The sequence below is a fragment of the Phyllobates terribilis genome, unplaced genomic scaffold (genome assembly GCF_046119375.1).
Source record: "Phyllobates terribilis strain yellow unplaced genomic scaffold, ASM4611937v1 Scaffold_1__5_contigs__length_1240528914, whole genome shotgun sequence".
NCBI lineage: Eukaryota > Metazoa > Chordata > Amphibia > Anura > Dendrobatidae > Phyllobates > Phyllobates terribilis.
In genome coordinates, this window is record NW_027362761.1 from 726,428,205 (window position 1) to 726,452,366 (window position 24,162).

At 42.3% G+C, this 24,162-nt stretch overlaps 1 protein-coding gene across 2 annotated transcripts in view; it reads left to right on the forward strand.

Annotated features, from left to right (window-relative positions):
• Nucleotides 1-24,162, forward strand: part of LOC141274964 (protein mono-ADP-ribosyltransferase PARP14-like) — a 135,202-nt gene that overhangs the window by 74,244 nt on the left and 36,796 nt on the right. For both annotated transcript variants that reach the window (XM_073686349.1, XM_073686350.1), the window contains exons 7-8: nucleotides 13,594-13,660; nucleotides 16,734-16,877. In XM_073686349.1, coding sequence (XP_073542450.1) covers nucleotides 13,594-13,660; nucleotides 16,734-16,877 — 211 coding nt within the window. The remainder of the gene's footprint in view (nucleotides 1-13,593; nucleotides 13,661-16,733; nucleotides 16,878-24,162) is intronic.

Consider the following 24,162-nt stretch of genomic DNA (forward strand, 5'->3'; position numbering starts at 1 on the left):
AATAGGACCTTGATAGATCACATGGGCGATCATGTGATCGCCGCATCACGACTGCCGCGAGGGCCACTCATAGGGCGCATGCGTCGGGGTCATGGCAACCACAGCAGCCGCGCGACGTCCGTCATGGCACGGGGGCGTGTCATCGCCATAGAGACAGACGCGCGCGGGTGCCGGATCGCGGATAACCCAGCGCATGCGCACCACGGGCCATCGCAGCAGTCAACAATGTTCCTTAAGGGGTCTAGTTTCCAAAATGGGGTCACTTGTGGGGGTTTTCCACTGTTTAGACACATCAGGGGCTCTCCAAACGTTATATGGGGTCCGCTGTCAACTCCAGCGAGTTTTGCATTGAAAACGTCAAATGGCGCTCCTTCCCTTCCGAGCCCTGCCGTGCGCCCAAACAATGGTTTTCCCCTACATATTGGGTATCAGCGTGTTCAGGAGAAATTGCACAACGGCTTTTGGCTTCCAATTTCTCCTGGTACCTTCGTGAAAAAAAAAAAATTGGGGTCTTTTCACGTTCAATTAATTAGTGTGAAGCACGTCAACTTTTAGCCCTTATAGCTTGTTTCCAAAATTGTGCTGATGGAAAGTAGACATGTGGGAAATGTTATTTATTAACTCTTTTGTGTGACATATCTCTCTGATTTAAGGGCATAAAAATTCAAAGTTTGAAAATTGTGAAATTTTCAAAATTTTCGCCAAATTTCCATTTTTTTCACAAATAAACGCAAGTGATATCGAATTTTTTTTAACACTATCATGAAGTACAATATGTCACAATAAAACAATCTCAGAATCAGTGGGATCCGCTGAAGCGTTCCAGAGTAATTACCTTATAAAGTGACAGTGGTCAGAATTGTAAAAATTGGCCTGGTCATTAACGTGTAAACCACCCTGGGGGGTAAAGGGGTTAATATACAAATGTTTTACACATTCACCACAATACACTATTACATACATGCATCTTACAAATATATATTCAACTCCAGAAACACTCAGTATGGCAGGGGCGCTGCTAGGCTCCTAAAAGATCAGGGACCCAAGCCCCAAAGTGCATGTCTCCCCATACAACCCCCCTACAGCCATTTAAAAAACTATAAATATATATTTACAGTATACCACTGTTGCTAAACAAAAATACACTATACAATATTATCAAAATTACTACTATAAAGAGCCAAAACAATACAGCTACACAATGCCCACTACCATCACCCCTATATAGTGAATAGACCAATGACACTAGCATACACCTTCTACTACATAATGACTGAAATACATTAAGCTGTTACTAAATAAAAAAATAAAAGAAAAAAAATGCTACTAAAAAAAAGAGCAATGTTACCTCCTTACAGTAACCGTATAGTGGTAGATACCAGTCCCACAGAACATACACGTGATTATAGTACAGTTATAGATAGTGACTTGTAGCTGACGTTTTTTCTGATTTGGGTCGGTCACTTTTCCCGTCTTCTTCATCTGGTCCAGACCTCCATAACCACTTCTTCCAGTCAGGACTCATCTGCACAGATAACAACAAAAACACATTTGACTTCTCACATTTCCAGCGCCGTCTCCATCTATTCCCAACCTACAAAAACTCCCCACTCTGCGTGCATCTGCAGCGTGGAACAGTGAGCCCAATATTTTAAAAAATTGTCATTACTATGATTACGCCCTCCCCCCAAAAGTTTAAATGTACCATAGAAAGTATTAATGCCCCTACTGTGTTACATAGAAAGACCCTGTATGCTCCTTTGAAGGATATAATATCCCAAGTGCCCCTTCCAGCAACAAATACCCTTGAGTGTCCACTTAAATTTAACAATGCCCCACCAAAAAAGTAATGGAACCTGAGTGCCTCTATGAAAACTAATAATACCCCCATTTATAACAAATAATGTCCTCTGAGTGCCCACACAGCTTATATATAGTAAAATGGCTACATAGCCCCTATATAGAATATGATGTTCTCACTGCCCCTCTATATGTAGTATGAGGCTTTACAGTTTCCTATATACAGTACAGACCAAAAGTTTGGACACACCTTCTCATTTAAAGATTTTTCTGTATTTTCATGACTATGAAAATTGTACATTCACACTGAAGGCATCAAAACTATGAATTAACACATGTGGAATTATATACTTAACAAAAAAAGTGTAAAACAACTGAAAATATGTCTTATATTCTAGGTTCTTCAAAGTAGCCACCTTTTGCTTTGATGACTGCTTTGCACACTCTTGGCATTCTCTTGATGAGCTTCAAGAGGTAGTCACCGGAAATGGTATTCCAACAATCTTGAAGGAGTTCCTAGAGATGCTTAGCACTTGTTGGCCCTTTTGCCTTCACTCTCCGGTTCAGCTCACCCCAAATCATCTTGATTGGGTTCAGGTCTGGTGACTGTGGAGGCCAGGTCATCTGGCGTAGCACCCCATCACTCTCCGTCTTGGTCGAATAGCCCTTACACAGCGTGGAGGTGTGTTTGGGGTCATTGTCCTGTTGAAAAATAAATGATGGTCCAACTAAACGCAAACCGGATGAAATAGCATGCCGCTGCAAGATGCTGTGGTAGCCATGCTGGTTCAGTATGCCTTCAATTTTGAATAAATCCCCAACAATGTCACCAGCAAAGCACCCCCACACCATCACACCTCTTCCTCCATGCTTCACGGTGGGAACCAGGCATGTAGAGTCCATCCGTTCACCTTTTCTGCGTCGCACAAAGACACGGTGGTTGGAACCAAAGATCTCAAATTTGGTCTCATCAGACCAAAGCACAGATTTCCACTGGTCTAATGTCCATTCCTTGTGTTCTTTAGCCCAAACAAGTCTCTTCTGCTTGTTGCCTGTCCTTAGCAGTGGTTTCCTAGCAGCTATTTCACCATGAAGGCCTGCTGCACAAAGTCTCCTCTTAACAGTTGTTGAAGAGATGTGTCTGCAGCTAGAACTCTGTGTGGCATTGACCTGGTCTCTAATCTGAGCTGCTGTTAACCTGCGATTTCCGAGGCTGGTGACTCGGATAAACTTATCCTCAGAAGCAGAGGTGACTCTTGGTCTTCCTTTCCTGGGGCGGTCCTCATGTGAGCCAGTTTCTTTGTAGCGCTTGATGGTTTTTGCAACTGCACTTGGGGACACTTTCAAAGTTTGCCCGATTTTTCGTACTGACTGACCTTCATTTCTTAAAGTAATGATGGCCAGTCGTTTTTCTTTACTTAGCTGCTTTTTTCTTGCCATAATACAAATTCTAACAGTCTATTCAGTAGGACTATCTGCTGTTTATGCACCAGACTTCTGCACAACACAACTGATGGTCCCAACCCCATTTATAAGGCAAGAAATCCCACTTATTAAACCTGACAGGGCACACCTGTGAAGTGAAAACCATTTCCGGTGACTACCTCTTGAAGCTCATCAAGAGAATGCCAAGAGTGTGCAAAGCAGTCATCAAAGCAAAAGGTGGCTACTTTGAAGAACCTAGAATATAAGACATATTTTCAGCTGTTTCACACTTTTTTGTTAAGTATATAATTCCACATGTGTTAATTCATAGTTTTGATGCCTTCAGTGTGAATGTACAATTTTCATAGTCAAGAAAATACAGAAAAATCTTTAAATAAGAAGATGTGTCCAAACTTTTGGTCTGTACTGTATATCATGATGGTGCCCATAGCTCCCCACAAATAGTATGAGTACGCAACCCCTTATATATAGTCATGAAAATACAGAAAAATCTTTAAATGAGAAGGTGTGTCCAAACTTTTGGTCAGTACTGTATATAGTATGATGACCCCACTGCCCCATATATATAGTATGATGACCCCACTGCCCCATATATATAGTATGGTGGCCCCACTGCCCCATATATATAGTATGATAATTCATAGTTTTGATGCCTTCAGTGTGAATGTACAATTTTTATAGTCATGAAAATACAGAAAAATCTTTAAATGAGAAGGTGTGTCCAAACTTTTGGTCAGTACTGTATATAGTATGATGACCCCACTGCCCCATATATATAGTATGATGACCCCACTGCCCCATATATATAGTATGGTGGCCCCACTGCCCCATATATATAGTATGATGGTCCTACTGCCCCATATACACTGCTCAAAAAAATAAAGGGAACACTGAAATAACACATCCTAGATCAGAATGAATGAAATATTCTCATTGAATACTTTGTTCTGTACAAAGTTGAATGTGCTGACAACAAAATCACACAAAAATCATCAATGGAAATCAAATTTATTAACTAATGGAGGCCTGGATTTGGAGTCACCCCCAAAATTAAAGTGGAAAAACACACTACAGGCTGATCCAACTTTGATGTAATGTCCTTAAAACAAAATGAGGCTCAATATTGTGTGTGGCCTCCACGTGCCTGTATGACCTCCCTACATTGCCTGGGCATGCTCCTGATGAGGTTGCGGATGGTCTCCTGTGGGATCTCCTCCCAGACCTGGACTAAAGCATCCGCCAACTCCTGGACAGTCTGTGGTGCAACGTGACGTTGGTGGATGGAGCAAGACATGATGTCCCATATGTGCTCAATCGGATTCAGGTCTGGGGAACGGGCGGGCCAGTCCATAGCTTCAATGCCTTCATCTTGCAGGAACTACTGACACACTCCAGCCACATGAGGTCTGGCATTGTCCTGCATTAGGGGGAACCCAGGGCCAACCGCACCAGCATATGGTCTCACAAGGGGTCTGAGGATCTCATCTCGGTACCTAATGGCAGTCAGGCTACCTCTGGCGAGCACATGGAGGGCTGTGCGGCCCTCCAAAGAAATGCCACCCCACACCATTACTGACCCACTGCCAAAAAGGTCATGCTGAAGGATGTTGCAGGCAGCAGATCGCTCTCCACGGCGTCTCTGTTACGTCTGTCACATGTGCTCAGTGTGAACCTGCTTTCATCTGTGAAGAGCACAGGGCGCCAGTGGCAACTTTGCCAATCCTGGTGTTATGTGGCAAATGCCTAGCGTCCTGCACGGTGTTGGGCTGTGAGCACAACCCCCATCTGTGGACGTCGGGCCCTCATATCACCCTCATGGAGTTGGTTTCTAACCGTTTGTGCAGACACATGCACATTTGTGGCCTGCTGGAGGTCATTTTGCAGGGCTCTGGCAGTGCTCCTCCTGTTCCTCCTTGCACAAAGGTGGAGGTAGCGGTCCTGCTGCTGGGTTATTGCCCTCCTACAGCCCCCTCCACATCTCCTGGTGTACAGGCCTGTCTCCTGGTAGCGCCTCCAGCCTCTGGACACTACGCTGACAGACACAGCAAACCTTCTTGCCACAGCTCGCATTGATGTGCCATCCTGGATGAGATGCACTACCTGAGCAACTTCTGTGGGTTGTAGAGTCCGTCTCATGCTACCACGAGTGTGAAAGCATAACCAACATTCAAAAGTGACCAAAACAGCAGCCAGAAAGCATAGGTACTGAGATGTGGTCTGTGGTCCCCACATGCAGAACCACTCTTTTATTGAGTGTGCCTTGATAATTGCCAATAATTTCCATCTATTGTCGATTCCATTTGCACAACAGCATGTGAAATTGATTGTCAATCACTGTTGCTTCCTAAGTGGACAGTTTGATTTCACAGAAGTTTGATTTACTTGGAGCTATATTCTGTTGTTTAAGTGCTCCCTTTATTTTTTTGAGCAGTGTATATATATATATATATATATATATATATATATATATATATATATATAGTATGATGGCCCCACTGCCCCATATATAGTATGATGGACCCAGTTTCCCCCATACAGTTATATGAAAAAGTTTGGGCACCCCTATTAATCTTAAGCTTAATGTTTTATAAAAATTGGTTTCTTTGCAACAGCTATTTCAGTTTGATATATGTAATAACTGTTGGACACAGTAATGTTTCTGCCTTGAAATGAGGTTTATTGTACTAACAGAAAATGTGCAATCTGCATTCAAACAAAATTTGACAGGTGCATAAGTATGGGCACCCTTATCATTTTCTTGTTTTAAATACTCCTACCTACTTTTTACTGACTTACTAAAGCACTTTTTTTGGTTTTGTAACCTCATTGAGCTTTGAACTTCATAGCCAGGTGTATGCAATCATGAGAAAAGCTACTTAAAGTGGCCACTTGCAAGTTGTTCTCCTGTTTGAATCTCCTCTGAAGAGTGGAATCATGGGCTCCTCAAAACAACTGTCAAATGATCTGAAAACAAAGATTATTCAACATAGTTGTTCAGGGGAAGGATACAAAAAGCTGTCGCAGAGATTTAACCTGTCAGTTTCCACTGTGAGGAACATGGTAAGGAAATGGAAGAACACAGGGACAGTTCTTGTTAAGGCCAGAAGTGGCAGGCCAAGAAAAACATCAGAAAGGCAGAGAAGAAGAATGGTGAGATCAGTCAAGGACAATCCTGAGACCACCTCCAGAGAGCTGCAGCATCAACTTGCTGCAGATGGTGTCACTGTGCATCGGTGAACTATACAACGCACTTTGTACAAGGAGAAGCTGTATGGGAGAGTGATGCGAAAGAAGCCGTTTCTGCAAGCACGCCACAAACAGAGTCGGTTGAGGTATGCAAAAGCACATTTGGAGAAGCCAATTTCTTTTTGGAAGAAGGTCCTGTGGACTGATGAAACCAAGATTGAGTTGTTTGGTCATACAAAAAGGCGTTATGCATGGCGGCAAAAAAACACAGCTTTCCAAGAAAAACACTTGCTACCCACAGTAAAATTTGGTGGAGGTTCCATCATGCTTTGGGGCTGTGTGGCCAATGCCGGCACCGGGAATCTTGTTAAAGTTGAGGGACGCATGGATTCCACTCAGTATCAGCAGATTCTTGACAATAATGTTCAAGAATCAGTGACAAAGTTGAAGTTACGCAGGGGATGGATCTTTCAGCAAGACAATGATCCAAAACACCGCTCCAAATCTACTCAGGCATTCATGCAGAGGAACAATTACAATGTTCTGGAATGGCCATCCCAGTCTCCAGACCTGAATATCATTGAACATCTGTGGGATCATTTGAAGAGGGCTGTCCATGCTCAGCGACTATCAAACTTAACTGAACTGGAATTGTTTTGTAAAGAGAAATGGTCAAAAATACCTTCATCCAGGATCCAGGAACTCATTAAAAGCTTCAGGAAGCGACTAGAGGCTGTTATTTTTGCAAAAGGAGGATCTACTAAATATTAATGTCACTTTTCTGGTGAGGTGCCCATACTTATGCACCTGTCAAATTTTGTTTGAATGCAGATTGCACATTTTCTGTTAGTACAATAAACCTCATTTCAAGGCAGAAACATTACTGTGTCCAACAGTTATTACATATATCAAACTGAAATAGCTGTTGCAAAAACACCAATTTTTATAAAACATTAAGCTTAAGATTAACAGGGGTGCCCAAACTTTTTCATATAACTGTATATATATAGTATGATGGGCCCAGTTTCCCCCATATACATACTATGATGGGCCCAGTTTCCCCTATATATATACTATGATGGGCCCAGTTTCCCCCATATATATAATATAATGGGCCCAGTTTCCCCCATATATATAGCCCCACTGCCACATTTATATAGTATGATGGCCCTACTGCCCCATTTATATAGTATGATGGCCCCACTGCCCAATAAATGTAGACTGAAGGCCCACTGCCCCATATATATATAGTATGATGGCCCCACTGCCCCATATATATATAGTATGATGGCCCCACTGCCCCATATATATATAATATGATGGCCCCACTGCCCCATATATATATAGTATGATGGGCCCAGTTTCCCCCATATATATAATATAATGGGCCCAGTTTCCCCCATATATATATAGTATGATGGCACCACTGCCACATTTATATAGTATGATGGCCCTACTGCCCCATTTATATAGTATGATGGCCCCACTGCCCCATATATATATAGTATGAAGGCCCCACTGCCCCATATATACTGTATATAGTATGATGGGCCCAGTTTCCCCCATATATATAATATAATGGGCCCAGTTTCCCCCATATATATATAGTATGATGGCCCCACTGACACATTTTATATAGTATGATGGCCCTACTGCCCCATCTATATAGTATGATGGCCCCACTGCCCAATAAATATAGTATGAAGACCCCACTGCCCCATATATATATAGTATGATGGCCCCAGTTCCCTGTAAGGTGGCAGCTGGACAGGTTATGGTTGTGTCTTGAGGAGGATTTGGAGTGTTTCCTCTCTTTTTCTGCTTCAAAACCCCCTTGAAAAGCCTGTACATCTAAATTTCACCTACCTCTGCCAGTTGCATGAGATTTGAATTTATGACTTTAATTTAAAGTCAGCATGCGGGCAGATGGCAGATTTTTTTTCCTTTTTTTATAATTTTTTTTTGCTGATAAATCTGAATTCTTTCTACGTAAACATCTCTGTAATGCATAAAATATTTTTTAAGGATGCAAACACATACAACATAAGACACAAAATACTTTTACTTTTGCTTTTAAATGCAAAACCAAAATGGTAATCATTCATACATGTGGGCCAATGCAGTTTTGTTTGTGGACAAATTTTGTCTTTTTTTTTTTTACACCCTTTTTTTTAGAATTATTACAATTTAATAGGCATACACATCAAGTTCAGTTATTGGCCACTTTCACATTACAGGTTTTTTTTTTTAGTAGCTGTGCACGTGCTGCAGAAATTTCCGCTGCGGATTATCATTGGGGAAAAATCCGCAGCACTACCAATTATTTTGCGGAATCGCGGCGTTTTTGCCGCCATTGACTTTCATTGAATCTCTTAATATCCGCATGACTACATGTGCACATGTGGATATTAAGCGATTCAATGTGCGGATGGTACCCGGGTCTGGAGAAGAGGAGACTCTCCTCCAGACCCAGGTACCATGGTACCTGTAAAAACAAAAAGCGATGCATCCTGGCTCCCCGGCAGCTCACGATGGCCTAAAAGGACCTTCCATGACGTCATTTAGTCATGTGACGGGTCACGCGACCGCTGACGTCGGTGATCGCGTGACCTGTCACATGACTAAATGAAATAGAAATAGAAATTAAAATCAACAAAAAAGCACTAATGTATAAATCTGCAATTATCTATATATTATGCAGAATATTGTGAAAAATATATAGAAACTTTCTCACTGCTGTTCAATGAAAGTTTTTCATTCGCCATGAAATAAAAAAATTGCCAGAGGTAGTATTTTTATTTCATAAGCTTGTATATTAGTATGCATAGGACAGGCAAAGGACCAAAATTGTTTCATGCGGCTTGCAAGTCCAAAGAGTTAAACATTTAGTTATGCCTTAGTTATGCCTTTGTCTGAATTGGCTTAAGGGCGGTTTCACACGTCCCGATATTTCCGGTACTGGAAAAAACCCGTACCGGAGATCTCCGTGTCCATGTGCACCTACAGTGGGGGAAATAAGTATTTGATCCCTTGCTGTTTTTGTAAGTTTGCCCACTGACAAAGACATGAACAGTCTATATAATTTAACGGTAAGTTAATTTTAACATTGAGAGATAGAATATCCCCCCAAAAAATCAGGAAAATCACATTGTATAAATTAGATACATTTTTTTTGCATTTTGCAGTGAGAAATAAATATTTGATCCTCTACAAACCATTATGAGTTCTGGCTCCTACAGACCAGTTAGATGCTCCTAATCAACTCATTACCTGCATTAATGACAGCTGTCTTACATAGTCACATGTATAAAAGACTCCTGTCCACAGACTCAATTAGTCAGTCAGACTCTAACCTCTACAACATGGGCAAGACCAAAGAGCTTTCTAAGGATGTCAGGGACAAGATCATAGACGTGCACAAAGCTGGAATGGGCTACAAAACCATAAGTAAGATGCTGGGTGCGAAGGAGACAACTGTTGGTGCAATAGTAACAAAATGGAAGAAATACAAAATGACTGTCAATCGACATCGATCTGGGCACCATGCAAAATCTTACCTCGTGGGGTATCCTTGATCATGAGGAAGGTGAGAGATCAGCCTAAAACTACATGGGGGGGAACTTGTTAATGATCTCCAGGCAGCTGGGACCACAGTCACCAAGAAAACCATTGGTAACACATTATGCCTTAAAGGTTTAAAATCCTGCTGTGCCCGCAAGGTCCCCCTGCTCAAGAAGGCACATGTGCAGGCTCGTCTGAAGCTTGCCCATGAACAAACAATGTTTGTAAGAAGAAGGAGGATGAGTACAACCCTAAGAACATCATCCCAACCGTGAAGCATGGTGGGGGAAACATTTTACTTTGGGACTGCTTTTCTGCAAAGGGGACATGACGACTGTACCGTACTGAAGGGAAGACGGATGGGGTCATGTATCGTGAGATTTTGGCCAACAACCTCCTTCCCTCAGTAAGAGCATTGAAGATGGGTCGTGACTGGGTCTTCCAGCAAGACAATGACCCAAAAGATACAGCCAAGGCAACAAAGGAGTGGCTCAAAAGGAAGCACAGTAAGCTCATGGAGTGGCCTAGCCAGTCTCCAGACCTTAATCCCATAGAAAACTTATGGAGGGAGTTGAAGCTCCGAGTTGACGAGCGACAGCCTCAAAATCTGAATGATTTAGAGATGATCTGCAAAGAGGAGTGGACCAAAATTCCTCCTGACATGTGCGCAAACCTCATCATCAACTACAAAAAACGTCTGACTGCTGTGCTTGCCAACAAGGGTTTTGCCGCCAAGTATTAAATGTTGTTTGCCAGAGGGATCAAATACTTATTTCTCACTGCAAAATGCAAAAAAAATTATCTAATTTATACAATGTGATTTTCTTGATTTTTTTTTTGCATATTCTATCTTTCAATGTTAAAATTAACCTAGCCTTAAAATTATAGACTGTTCATGTCTTTTGTCAGTGGGCAATCTTACAAAAACAGCAAGGGATCAAATACTTATTTCTCCCACTTTGTGGCAAACATGTGGCACACGTGTGCCGCATCAGGCGCACACATACCGGCGTTTGGGAATCAGTGGTACAGTTAGCGCTGTTCCCAAGCGCCGGATGCTGAACACTGCCCTCATTATTGTCCTTTGCTCGTGCTGTGATCAGCACGGGCAAGGGACAATGTTGGGAGTAATAGTCTGCTCCCTCAGTGTCCATGTGTAAAAATAAGACCAAAATAGTAAAGTCCTTATACTCACCTGTCTGGAAATGTCCCCCACTATAATCCTCTGACCGCTGATGCCGAGGAGCCGGGGAGAATGAGCCGCTCCAGCGAGCGGGCTACTGAGCAGCGCTGAGCTCAGGAGCGGTGTCCTGTCAGTAATGGAGAGGCGTCTATAAGACACCCCCATTACTAACCCCAAAGTCATATTGTAAAAAATACACAGCCAGAATAAAGTCCTTTAATTGCAAGAAAGACACAGACTCCTTTATTTGAAATAAACACTCCCCACCCTCCTTTTCCTATTTATTAGTGTAAAATTAAAAAAAAAAACATATTCCTCACCTGTCCAACAAGAATCCATATGTCCCACGTTGTAATCCATCTCTGCTACATTTGGATTGCATGGCTGAGTGATGGCAAGATGCGACTGCTCAGTCATGAATCCAGGAGACACTGAGCTGCACTTGGAACGCAGATTCAGTGACCTGCGGTGACGTCATTGAAGTTACCGTACGTCGCTGAAGCTGCGGTTCCCACATGTAGCTCAGTATGAGCAGGCTGATGAACTGCGGTGACCTCAGTGAGATCACCTCTAGCACCGTGAGAAATTTCTCACGGTGCTAGCGGTGATCTCATTGAGGTCACGGCAGTTCAAATCGGTCCGCTCATACTGAGCTACCTGTGTTAATTTAGACAGAAATGTACTCCAGTCCCTTCCAGCCAAACAAAGTGCTATTAACCCTTTCATGTGCTGCCTAAAAACTCCAAGAACATAACATTTCAGGTAAAATTTTACACATTTGGTGGCCTGTTTAGAGAAATGTCTTTGGAGGGGCAGGCAGCAGAGACTTATAATAGATAAATTTATTTGATTGGGATCAGGGTGGATTGGCGATGCCTGATCTTTTTTTCTTATTTCACGGATTGTCATCTTAAATCTGTCATTCTATGGGAAATCTGCTGCTGTTAGGAACTACATAGAACTCCTTGTCATAAGGGATGAAAATTCAACATATTTCAGTTGCTAGAATCTGGCATTTTCTCTGTGACTTCTCTATGTGCAATATCCTCTTTTCATCTTGTTCATAACATTTGGAGTAGAGTTAAGAAGGACTATAATATTTCTGATGGCTTTTCGTTCACTCCTTTTTGACATAATCTTAATTTAAAAGATTATTAATATAGATCATTTTTTTGGGGGGGGGGAAGAAGGGACTGTTTCAGCTGGGACTTGTACTTCGTGAAGGACTTCATTATTTTAAAATTGTGCATGCGAACAGGTATACCTTGTCATCCAAGACATCCCTCCACCAATTGAGTGTTTTTTCATCTTGGTGCCTTATTACAAAATTGTATAGATTTCTTTTGAAAAATAAGCTGAAGAGAGTTCCTTTCAATATATTTTCTAATTGGGCCACTGATGACGGCACTACTGGAGATTCAATTCATAAGACCATTCTTGGGGTGCAGTCAGACGGCCATATAACATGTACAATGATCGCATGCAATGTTTGCACTGGCCGGCGGCTCTCCAGATCCGAATGTAACAGCAAGTATTTCTATGCAGCTGTCACGCTCGTTTCAGGAATGCCGACTGCCAGTCCGAGCATTGAGATTCGATCGTCGTCCGTGTTATACGACTGTCTGACTGCGCCCATAAAGAAATCAATGAAGTCTTTAGTGCTTCTTATAGAATTTCTCAATTTTACATTCTCCACAGATTGTATTATAGTCCTTGGAATTTAATAAATTCTATTTAAATAGGTGTTCATATTGTACAAAATGTGGTCAGAATGGAACCAATGATCTTCATTCATTCTGCTATTTTACTGAAGTTATACTATTTTGCTAGCCCTTCCTTATTGAGAGATTATTATTCGATATTCGTTTTAATCCTATTTAACTGCACATTAGGAGGTATTCTTGTCTTGAGACACCATAAATGTATCAGATTGGCTGTGTCTATATTATTATTTTAGGAAATGTATTTTACTCTTCTGGATTAGTAATTAGTCCTCTTCTATAAATATGTGCTTTAAATAAGCTGCCATCAGATCTTAAGAAGTTGGTATATCTTAAACAATCTGAGATTCAACTGTACAGGCAAATCTGTGATCCTTAGTTTCAAGAGTATGAGACCTGAAGACCGGATAATGGTACATCTGTGATTATTCGGGTTGTTTATACTAATATGTAAGGTATTTTTGTATGACTGATGTAATTCCAGATTATATTGATTTAAGAAGACAGTACTGTATGTATTTTATTGTTATATTTCTTCTATAGTAAATTGTTATACTATTCTAGAAAATAAATATCCCTAAAAAAACTATATATCATTGTAAACAAGAGAAAAAATATAACAGCACCTTAAGCTGTTGTCGGAGAGGTGGATTCACAATGTCCAATTGACATACTGTACATTGCTTTATATTGCAGGCCTATAGAGAAATACTTCTAGGCATGGACTTGGGAGAGCGGGTCAAGCTGTGCAATGAAAGTGGAGGTAATCTTTTACCAATCATTGTCCTATTATACGTGTTCTGTGCTATTTGTAGTTTGTGTTTATATCACAAACGGGAAGGAGGTGCTACATGGGTTGGAAAGACAATCACTTATTTGTGAAGGTAACACACAGAAGAAACAGGCCACACACCTATGATAATGAACTAAACAATTCTATGGAAAACTCCCCTCCCAAATAAATAAAAGCACACAAAACTAACAAGCTCCCGCATGACATACAGTACAGACCAAAAGTTTGGACACACCTTCTCATTTAAAGATTTTTCTGCATTTTCATGACTTTGAAAATTGTACATTCACACTGAAGGCATCAGAACTATGAATTAACACATGTGGAATTATATACTTAACAAAAAAGTGTGAAACAACTGAAAATATGTCTTATATTCTAGGTTCTTCAAAGTAGCCACCTTTTGCTTTGATGACTGCTTTGCACACTCTTGGCATTCTCTTGATGAGCTTCAAGAGGTAGTCACCGGAAATGGTTTTCACTTCACAGGTGTGCCCTGTCAGGTTTAATAAGTGGGATTTCTTGCCTTATAAATGGGGTTGGGACCATCAGTTGTGTTATGCAGAAGTCTGGTGGATACTCAGCTGATAGTCCTACTGAATAGACTGTTAGAATTTGTATTTTGGCAAGAAAAAAGCAGCTAAGTAAAGAAAAAAGAGTGGCCATCATTACTTTAAGAAATGAAGGTCAGTCAGTCCGAAAAATTGGGCAAACTTTGAAAGTGTCCCCAAGTGCAGTTGCAAAAACCATCAAGCGCTACAAAGAAACTGGCTCACATGAGGACCGCCACAGGAAAGGAAGACCAAGAGTCACCTCTGCATCTGAGGATATGTTTATCCGAGTCACCAGCCTCAGAAATCACAGGTTAACAGCAGCTCAGATTCGAGACCTGGTCAATGCCACACAGAGTTCTAGCAGCAGACACATCTCTACAACAATTGTTAAGAGGAGACTTTGTGCAGCAGGCCTTCATGGTAAAATAGCTGCTAGGAAACCACTGCTAAGGACAGGCAACAAGCAGAAGAGACTTGTTTGGGCTAAAGAACACAGGGAATGGACATTAGACCAGTGGAAATCTGTGTTTTGGTCTGATGAGTCCAAATTTGAGATCTTTGGTTCCAACCACCGTGTCTTTGTGCGACGTAGAAAAGGTGAACGGATGGACTCTACATGCCTGGTTCCCACCGTGAAGCATGGAAGAGGAGGTGTGATGGTGTGGGGGTGCTTTGCTGGTGACACTGTTGGGGATTTATTCAAAATTGAAGGCAGACTGAACCAGCATGGCTACCACAGCATCTTGCAGCGGCATGCTATTCCATCCGGTTTGCGTTTAGTTGGAACATCATTTATTTTTCAACAGGACAATGATCCCAAACACACCTCCAGGTGACCAAGAAGGAGAGTGGTGGGGTGCTACGCCAGATGACCTGGCCTCCACAGTCACCAGACCTGAACCCAATCAAGATGGTTTGGGGTGAGCTGGACTGCAGAGTGAAGGCAAAAGGGCCAACAAGTGCTAAGCATCTCTGGGAACTCCTTCAAGATTGTTGGAAGACCATTTCCGGTGACTACCTCTTGAAGCTCATCAAGAGAATGCCAAGAGTGCGCAAAGCAGTCATCAAAGCAAAAGGTGGCTACTTTGAAGAACCTAGAATATAAGACATATTTTCAGTTGTTTCACACTTTTTTGTTAACTATATAATTCCACATGTGTTAATTCATAGTTCTGATGCTTTCAGTGTGAATGTACAATTTTCATAGTCATGAAAATACAGAAAAATCTTTAAATGAGAAGGTGTGTCCAAACTTTTGGTCTGTACTGTATGTAAGCATGGGATTCAAATACAAATTTACAAAAGTAGCAATACACCCATGGAACAGTATGGAGCTGTATTAATTCCACTGCCGGATCCCTTTGTACTCCATATCTACAGGGTGATTTTTTTTTTATATGCGATTATTGAATGTCATACAATATAACACTTTATTGCAGTAGCACTTGATGTGGGATGGTTTATTGCACTTGACACTTAATTTTTACACTCTAGTTTATTTACATTGTATTTGCATTTCCATAATTGTATTTGTTTTTTCCTTGTTAAAACAGCCAAAATAAGCCATGGTTTACCAATCCAATTCAATCCCATACTGTTTTCTGACATGATTTTCCCAGTCTGTGAAATTAATAGAGAACCAGTTTTCCAAACCTGGTAACATTCTTGACTCACTTACCAACTTGGGAACGTCGGATGTCTCAAGTTTTCATTGATAGTCAATTGGGCAAAGAAAAGTAACCTACATATCATTAACTTATTTTCTCCTGCTCTGTTAAATAAACTTCACAACAAACTTTGTGATGGTGCTTTGTATACTATGCCTAGGCCATGTTCTCACGTGCATTTTTTTCCTCGGCATTTTTCGGTAGGTGTCTACACCACGAGAGCAATCTGTTCTCAGTGCTGCATTTTTTTTTTTGCTGCATTTTCCCTTTCTTTCTGATACGTTTTTGGTGTAGATTGGCTAGTGGGTTTTTTTGTTGATTTTTTTTGCATTTATAGTGCAGAAAAGCAGGGAATCTGCAAAATGAAATTGTCTTCTATATGCATTTTTTTAGACTCCCCATAAAAGCTTATAGGGAATCAATGTACAAAAAACATACAAATAAGCATCATCTTTTATGGCACAGTCAGGATGAAGTAGCATCCACTTTCCTTGAACTGCTAAAAGCAACACAAAAAATCATAAAAAAAACATCATTTCCGTTATGTGGAAACTTGTCTTATAAGTATCACCTATCATTTTAATTAGATAATTAGATTGCTCCAAATATGTTTACATGCATCCATTACAAGTTACATTATGCAAACTTTGAGCTAAAATCCACATAAAACACCTATATCCTTTTGCATTAGGATTTCTGCCGGAAATTCGTTTCTATGAAAGATTTTTTTCACTGAAAAATCTGAAAGTAGCCTTTGTTTTTTTTTTTTCTTTTTGTAATTTTCCTTTTATTTATAACACATGAGAGCTGAATGTGTTACAGGTCAATTTCTAAGGATAAATCCCAGCGAGTACACACAAAAGAACGCGGGACGTGTAACCGTGTCTGTGGTGTACGATGACATTGTGACGCAATCAACGGATGCCATAGTCAACTCCACCAACTTCACCACTTGGGGTCCGAACTGTAAGTATGTATGATTTATCTTGTGGAACGCAATTAAGCTGATTGATACCAAAAAACGTATATTTACTGTAATGCGTAAAATAATTGGACTCCATTTAAATGGATAATTGAAACGAATGAAGCACAGGAAGTAAGTAAAAGAAAATATTACTCCTGTCTGATATTTTGACCCTATCAATGGTTTTAAGTTAAAAAAAACCAAAACCTTGAAACTTAAAATAAAATGTGCGTAGAAGCCATATTGAAGCTATATTAAACTCTCTTTAAGAAAAAATCTGCATTTGATAGTACATCGGATATCACGAGCATCACATTAACAATACATTCATTTAAACTATAGGGTTTCTTCTGTGAGATGTATGTGAATAGATTATTGCTCCTAAAACTTCAGTAAAAAGATTTTTTTGCCATGGGAAGTTGATGCAAACTACTCATTTTCCCTGCAGCGCCGCTAAAGGGGAAATGTAGTATTGCATCTGTCTATTCAGACTGATAAGCCGATGGGAGAGGCAGTGTTTGTCATGGTGGTGGTAAAACGGAGTGTAAGTGTGAGACCTCTCTCTAGGAGTTTTTATGGACTATTGTTCATCCTTTGAGTATCAGGAAAAGACCATACACATTGAAATATCTCATTCATCTGGGGTCCATAGTAGTTAAAATAATTTAATAGCTGTCACAGAGACGCTGACATGGATCTGATAACTTGAAACACTCTTGCTATTGCAGAGTTGTATGCGGTGCTTTCTCTTGTATACATCCACTCAGTGTTGGACTGAGGTGCCAAGGACCCACCAGTAACCAACTCCAGGACTCCATGCAAATCTGACATCATCCTCAATCACAAATCTATATAACAATGAACTGGGCAGCTTGTTAAATGGATTAGATGCTGCCTTTGTCTGTACATAGTGATTTAAGTATATAGTGCCAAGTACTGCTCAAATAAGAGAGTGGTTGTCCACTCCTGCACAGGGGCCCACCGGAGGATTCCCCTGTTCTCCTGTGGGCCAGTCCAAGCCTGCATCCACTTGTATCATTCTGATCTCTACTATGGTAGTTTTCTTTGCAGATACAGTGCCTACAAGTAGTATTCAACCCCCTGCAGATTTAGCTGGTTTGATAAGATGCAAATAAGTTAGAGCCTTCAAACTGCAAACGAGAGTAGGTTTTATGAACAGAAGCATAAATCTTACAAACCAAAAAGTTATGTTGCTCAGTTGAATTTTATTAAATTTTAAACATAAAAGTGTGGGTCAATTATTATACAACCCCTATGTTTAATATTTTGTGGAATAACCCTTGTTTGCAATTACAGCTAATAATCGTCTTTTATAAGACCTGATCAGGCCGGCACAGGTCTGTGGAGTTATCTTGGCCCACTCCTCCATGCAGATCTTCTCCAAGTTATCTAGGTTCTTTGGGTGTCTCATGTGGACTTTATTCTTGAGCTCCTTCCACAAGTTTTCAATTGGGTTAAGGTCAGGAGACTGACTAGGCCACTCCAACACCTTGACTTTTTCCCTATTGAACCAGGCCTTGGTTTTCTTGGCTGTGTGCTTTGGGTCGTTGTCTTGTTGGAAGATGAAATTACGACCCATCTTAAGATCCTTGATGGAGGAGCGGAGGTTCTTGGCCAAAATCTCCAGGTAGGCCGTGCTATCCATCTTCCCATGGATGCGGACCAGATGGCCAGGCCCCTTGGCAGAGAAACAGCCCCACAGCATGATGCTGCCACCACCATGCTTGACTGTAAGGATGGTATTCTTGGGGTCGTATGCAGTGCCATCCAGTCTCCAAACGTCACGTGTGTGGTTGGCACGAAAGATCTCGATCTTGGTCTCATCAGACCATAGAACCTTGAACCAGTCTGTCTCAGAGTCCTCCAAGTGATCATGAGCAAACTGTAGACGAGCCTTGACATGACGCTTTGAAAGTAAAGGTACCTTACGGGCTCGTCTGGAACGGAGACCATTGCGGTGGAGTACGTTACTTATGGTATTGACTGAAACCAATGTCCCCACTGCCATGAGATCTTCCCGGAGCTCCTTCCTTGTTGTCCTTGGGTTAGCCTTGACTCTTCGGACAAGCCTGGCCTCGGCACGGGAGGACACTTTCAAAGGCTGTCCTGGCCGTGGAAGGCTAACAGTAGTTCCATAAGCCTTCCACTTACGGATGATGCTCCCAACAGTGGAGACAGGTAGGCCCAACTCCTTGGAAAGGGTTTTGTACCCCTTGCCAGCCTTGTGACCCTCCACGATCTTGTCTCTGATGGCCTTGGAATGCTCCTTAGTCTTTCCCATGTTGACCATGTCTGAGTGCTGTTCACAAGTTTGGGGAGGGTCTTAAATAGTCAGAAAAGGCTGGCAAAAGAGATCTTTAATCCACACATGTGAAGCTCATTATTCTTGGTGCCTGAACTACTTCTTAATACTTTAGGGGGACCAAACAGAATTCTTGTGGTTTGAGGGGTTGAATAATAAATGACACTCTGAATTAACTTTTTACGTTTGAAAAAAAAAAAACAAAAAACAAAAACAAAATTTGCTGCAGTGCATTTCCCACTTCCAGGCTGATCTACAGTACAAATGTCACAATGCCAAGTTAATTCCGCATGTGTCAACCAGTTAAATCTGCAGGGGGTTGAATACTACTTGTAGGCACTGTATATCTTGGCAGCTATTTGAATAGTTTAACATCTCTGTAAAAAATGTACATGCTAGTATGACTGATGAGACCTCAGTGTACCAAAACAACAAAGTTCCCATGGATAAATAACACACACACATAAATAACCTTAAAACTATTTTAACTTTTAATAGATGGAGGTCGGTCACACCATAACAGGTACTGTGTTTTTCGGACTATAAGACACACCTAGGTTTTAGAGGGGGAAAGCAGAAAAAAAATGAAAGCAAAAAATGTGGTCATGATGCACGGTAACGAGGGAGGGGATCTGCTGCTGACACTGTTATAGGGGTAATGTCCCCCAATTCTGTTAATAGCCCCCATCCTGGTATATAGATATATATATATACAGTTATATTAACAGTTTGGGCACCCCTATTAATCTTAAGCTTAATGTTTTATAAAAATTGGTGTTTTTGCAACAGCTATTTCAGTTTGATATATGTAATAACTGTTTGACACAGTAATGTTTCTGCCTTGAAATGAGGTTTATTGTACTAACAGAAAATGTGCAATCTGCATTCAAACAAAATTTGACAGGTGCCATCCTGGTATGCATGGCACCCTCATCCCCATCCTGGTATGCATGGCACCCTCATCCCCATCCTGGTATACATGGTCTCCATCCCATCCCTATCCTGGCATGCATGGTCCCCTAATCCCCATCTTGGTATACATGGCACCCCCATTCCCATCCTGGTATGCATGGCACCCTCATCCCCATCCTGGTATGCATGGCACCCTCATCCCCATCCTGGTATGCATGGCACCCTCATTCCCATCCTGGTATGCATGGCACCCCCATTCCCATCCTGGTATGCATGGCACCCTCATCCCCATCCTTGTATGCATGGCATCCTCATCCCCATCCTGGTATGCATGGCACTCTCATCCCCATCCTGGTATGCATGGCACCCCCAGCCCCAGCCTGGTATGCATTGCCCCCCATCCTTGTATACCTGGCCCCTCATCCCTCATTTCCAGCCTGGTATGCATGGCACCCCCAGCCTGGTATGCATGGCACCCCCATCCTGTTATGTGTAGTGCCCCGAGGGTTCGGTCGCTACAGAGGTATTGCATCTCACCCAGAGGTGTGATATCTCACTTCCAGGTAAGGATGGAGTGTGGCTCAGGACCCTAACACCCACATGCACTACACCACATTTCCAGGGGGCAGGGCAACAATGCTCCCAAGAGTGAGCACAACTGCCCCTGTCCCTGGCTGGAGTGGGGGGAGGGAACACCTAGAAAGGGGGAACCCGGTAGTGTGTGGGTGGGGAGAGTAGATCCAGGGTGTACTGGAAGGAGGAGTATATAAGGTGGGCACCATCTTGGAGTCAGAAAAAGAGAAGTGAGAGAAGAGAGAGAAGAAGACTGGGAGCCGGGGCTCTGTACGAGCTCTGCTCCGCGGGCAGGCCAAGTCACAAGGCCTGGGCCTGGAGGAGAAGAAAGGAGAGGAGAGGAATGGAGGAGGCTCCAGGAGTGGAGTGAAGGGACCCCAGGGGTGCGGACCGGCCAGTCGCCACGATACGCCCGCCGCTACCAGAGTAGGGGGGTCAGGCCAAGAAAGGGAACCAGATCCCTTATCTTGTGGAGGAGAGCAACTACCCTCAGCTAGTAACCGGAGGCCGTGGCATTGCACGTGTTACGGCCCCTCACTACACCCGTTAGGAAGGCACCATATAGGGCCCAGGGAAACGGAACATACGTTTGCCCGCCAAGGCCCGAGGCAGCTGGACAGAAACGTGGTCAATTGTGGGGTACGACAGGCCAGAGAAAGGACACACGTAGGGGGTCCTGAAAAGCATTCCAAAGGTACCTGGGAGTTGGCCGAGCCCCTCACCTGGTGAGCACAGTACGACATGGGCAGCCATTACCTGCAGAAGTGGCTTGGAGTGTAAAACTGTGAGTAAAGACCCTGGACTGCATCACTGGACTCTGAGTCATTACTGTTGCTCCCGCGCACCATCACCCCCACCATCTGCACTCACTGCCCTGAGGCTATACCCTCTGCTGCGCACACAACATCAGCCTCAGTGGTCTGCCCCGCAGCGGCGGTTCTCAGTGACCGCAATCCACGGGTGGCGTAGTCGAACATTTAAACATTAAAAAACAAATAAACAGATCCGTCACTGGTTTGACCACCCTGAGCCACGGGACCGGGTCGCCACCACGGAGACTACAACCCCTAGCATTACACAAAGACCCGGCTCCGGGTATTCCCCCACACACGGCCCAGGGGGCGCGTCATATGCATGGCATCCTCAGCCCATCACCGTGCACACAAAAAAATAAAAGGATTCTACACACCTTCCTTCCCTTTGCTCCAGTGCTGCATCCTGTTCTGCTGCCAGCAGCTGATCAGCGTATGAGCAGCGCATGACGTCACTGCCATGTGCCCTCAGACGCTGAGATCAGCTGCCGGAAAAGTCACTGCTCCCCATGCCCAGACTATGGATGTGGGGAGCAGTGACTACCCACTCTCCTTAACAGCTCGCACAGTGTCAGCCAGAGCTGCAGCTTCCTGCAGCGGCTGGGTGGTCACGTGTGCCTGCTACTAAAGAGAATTAATATTCACTACGCCCCACGCCCATGGGATTGGGGAGTAGTGAATATTCATTTTCTTTTAACAGCGGGCACAGAGTAAGCCGTAGCAGCTGGCTCCTGCCTCCTGTGCGCCCCACTCCTCAGCCGCTGCCACTCCCCCCACCTAGAATAACAATTAGTTGTGCAAACAGCCGGAGTCCCAGCGAAACACAGTCCTCTGTACAGGTAAAACATAAGAATTACAAAACTGACCACTACTGTGACTTAAAAACAATGAATGATAGCGATAACCAGGAACAAAGGCGGGAGGGTGGGACAACCAGTCTCCGGAACCCTGTGAGGAGAGACCGAAAGGTGCAAGGACAAGGGGTTGGGAAGAGAGCAGGAAATAAGAACTATTGGACAGGAGTCAATAGGAGGAGACATGGGGAAAAAAAGGAACATTAACCCGTTGTAGCAGGGCACCTCAGTCAGGGGCATCCCACTGAATGTTGGAATGCCCTACATTACCTGAACTTACCTTCATTATTGATCAGTAACTCTCTATCCCCTAATGATGAAGTCAGGCTACATTCCCATTGGTAGACTGCTTCTGACAGTGATGCATATCCTCCAGGGCAGGGAAGCGACTTTCAACACATGTAGATCTGCTCTTGTAACTTGGCGGGTCTGAAAATTATTTGTTACTGTGCTGTGACATGAGCATCGTACAATGTTTTATGCAGGTATACATAATAGGAAAGTCTGATAGTGATATCAAATTTATTTCTTTTTTAAAAAAATTAATTAGAATTTCACTTAAACAATTTTAACCCCTTCCCAATGTGGGCAATATCCTTTTTTGTGTTTTAATTTTTTCCTCCCTTTCTTCCCACAGCCATAACTTTTTTTTCTGTCCACATAGACATCATATGAGAGCTTGTTTTTTGCAGGATGAGTTGTACTTTTGAATGATACCATTCATTTTACCAGATAGAGTACTGGAAAATAGGGAAACAATTCCAAGTGCAGTGAAAAAAAATGCAATTCTGACAATGTTTTTTGGGAATTGTTTTTACGGCGTACACTTTATGGTTAAAATGACCTTGCAATGTGCTTCTGCTCAGCAGTTCAATTATGGCGATACCAAACATGGCAAGTTTTTTACTATTTTAGTGGTGAAAAAAATTCTGAAATTTGAAAAAAAAAAAAAATTTGGGGGGTTGTGTTGCCATTTTCCGAGACTCATAATGTTTTGATTTTTTGGTCGATGGAGCTGTGTGATAGCTTATTTTTTGCAAGGTGAAACAACATTTCATTTTTATTGATACTATTTTGGGATAGATGTAACATTTTGATCACTTGTTACAGTATGTTTTGTGGTATTTAAGTTGTCAAATAAACTTTATCCTGGCGTTCTTGAAGTTTTTACGTTGATGGTGTTTACAGATCAGATCAGGTTAATTATTTTTATATTTTGATTGAACTTTTTTGAACACAGCGATACAACATATGTGTATTTTTTTATTATATTTATTTTTTTATGGGGGAAAATGGGGGTGATTTGAACTTGTTTTTTTATTTTTTTTCATATTTTTTAAAATATTTTTTTACTTTTCACTGTACTTGTTAGTCCCCTTAGGGGACGCGATCGTGTGATCGCTTGTACTATATACAGCAATACTACAGTATTGCTGCATGTAGTGAGAATCATGGTCTTCTTTGAAGCCCGGCCACAGGCTGGTTTTAAGGGAGCTCCGGAATGATAAGCATAGAGGTCTTCAACAGACCCCCTGCTGTCACAGCAACCTATTGGCGACCCGTGATCATGTCACAGGTGCGCTGATGGTCGCATTCAATGAGGCACCCGACTGCTGGTGCATTGTTAATGCCACTGTTGTCAGTTTGTCATCAGTCAGTTTGTTTGCACCACCCGTGATTGTTGGAGTCAGGTCGCACTTGCACCGTGCATGTACGGTGGATGTCAGTAAGGAGTTAAACACAAACAAAACGTCTGCCAAGCTAAAACTTTAGACTTGCCTATTGAGACTTTCAGAAAAACGCCTAAAAAAAG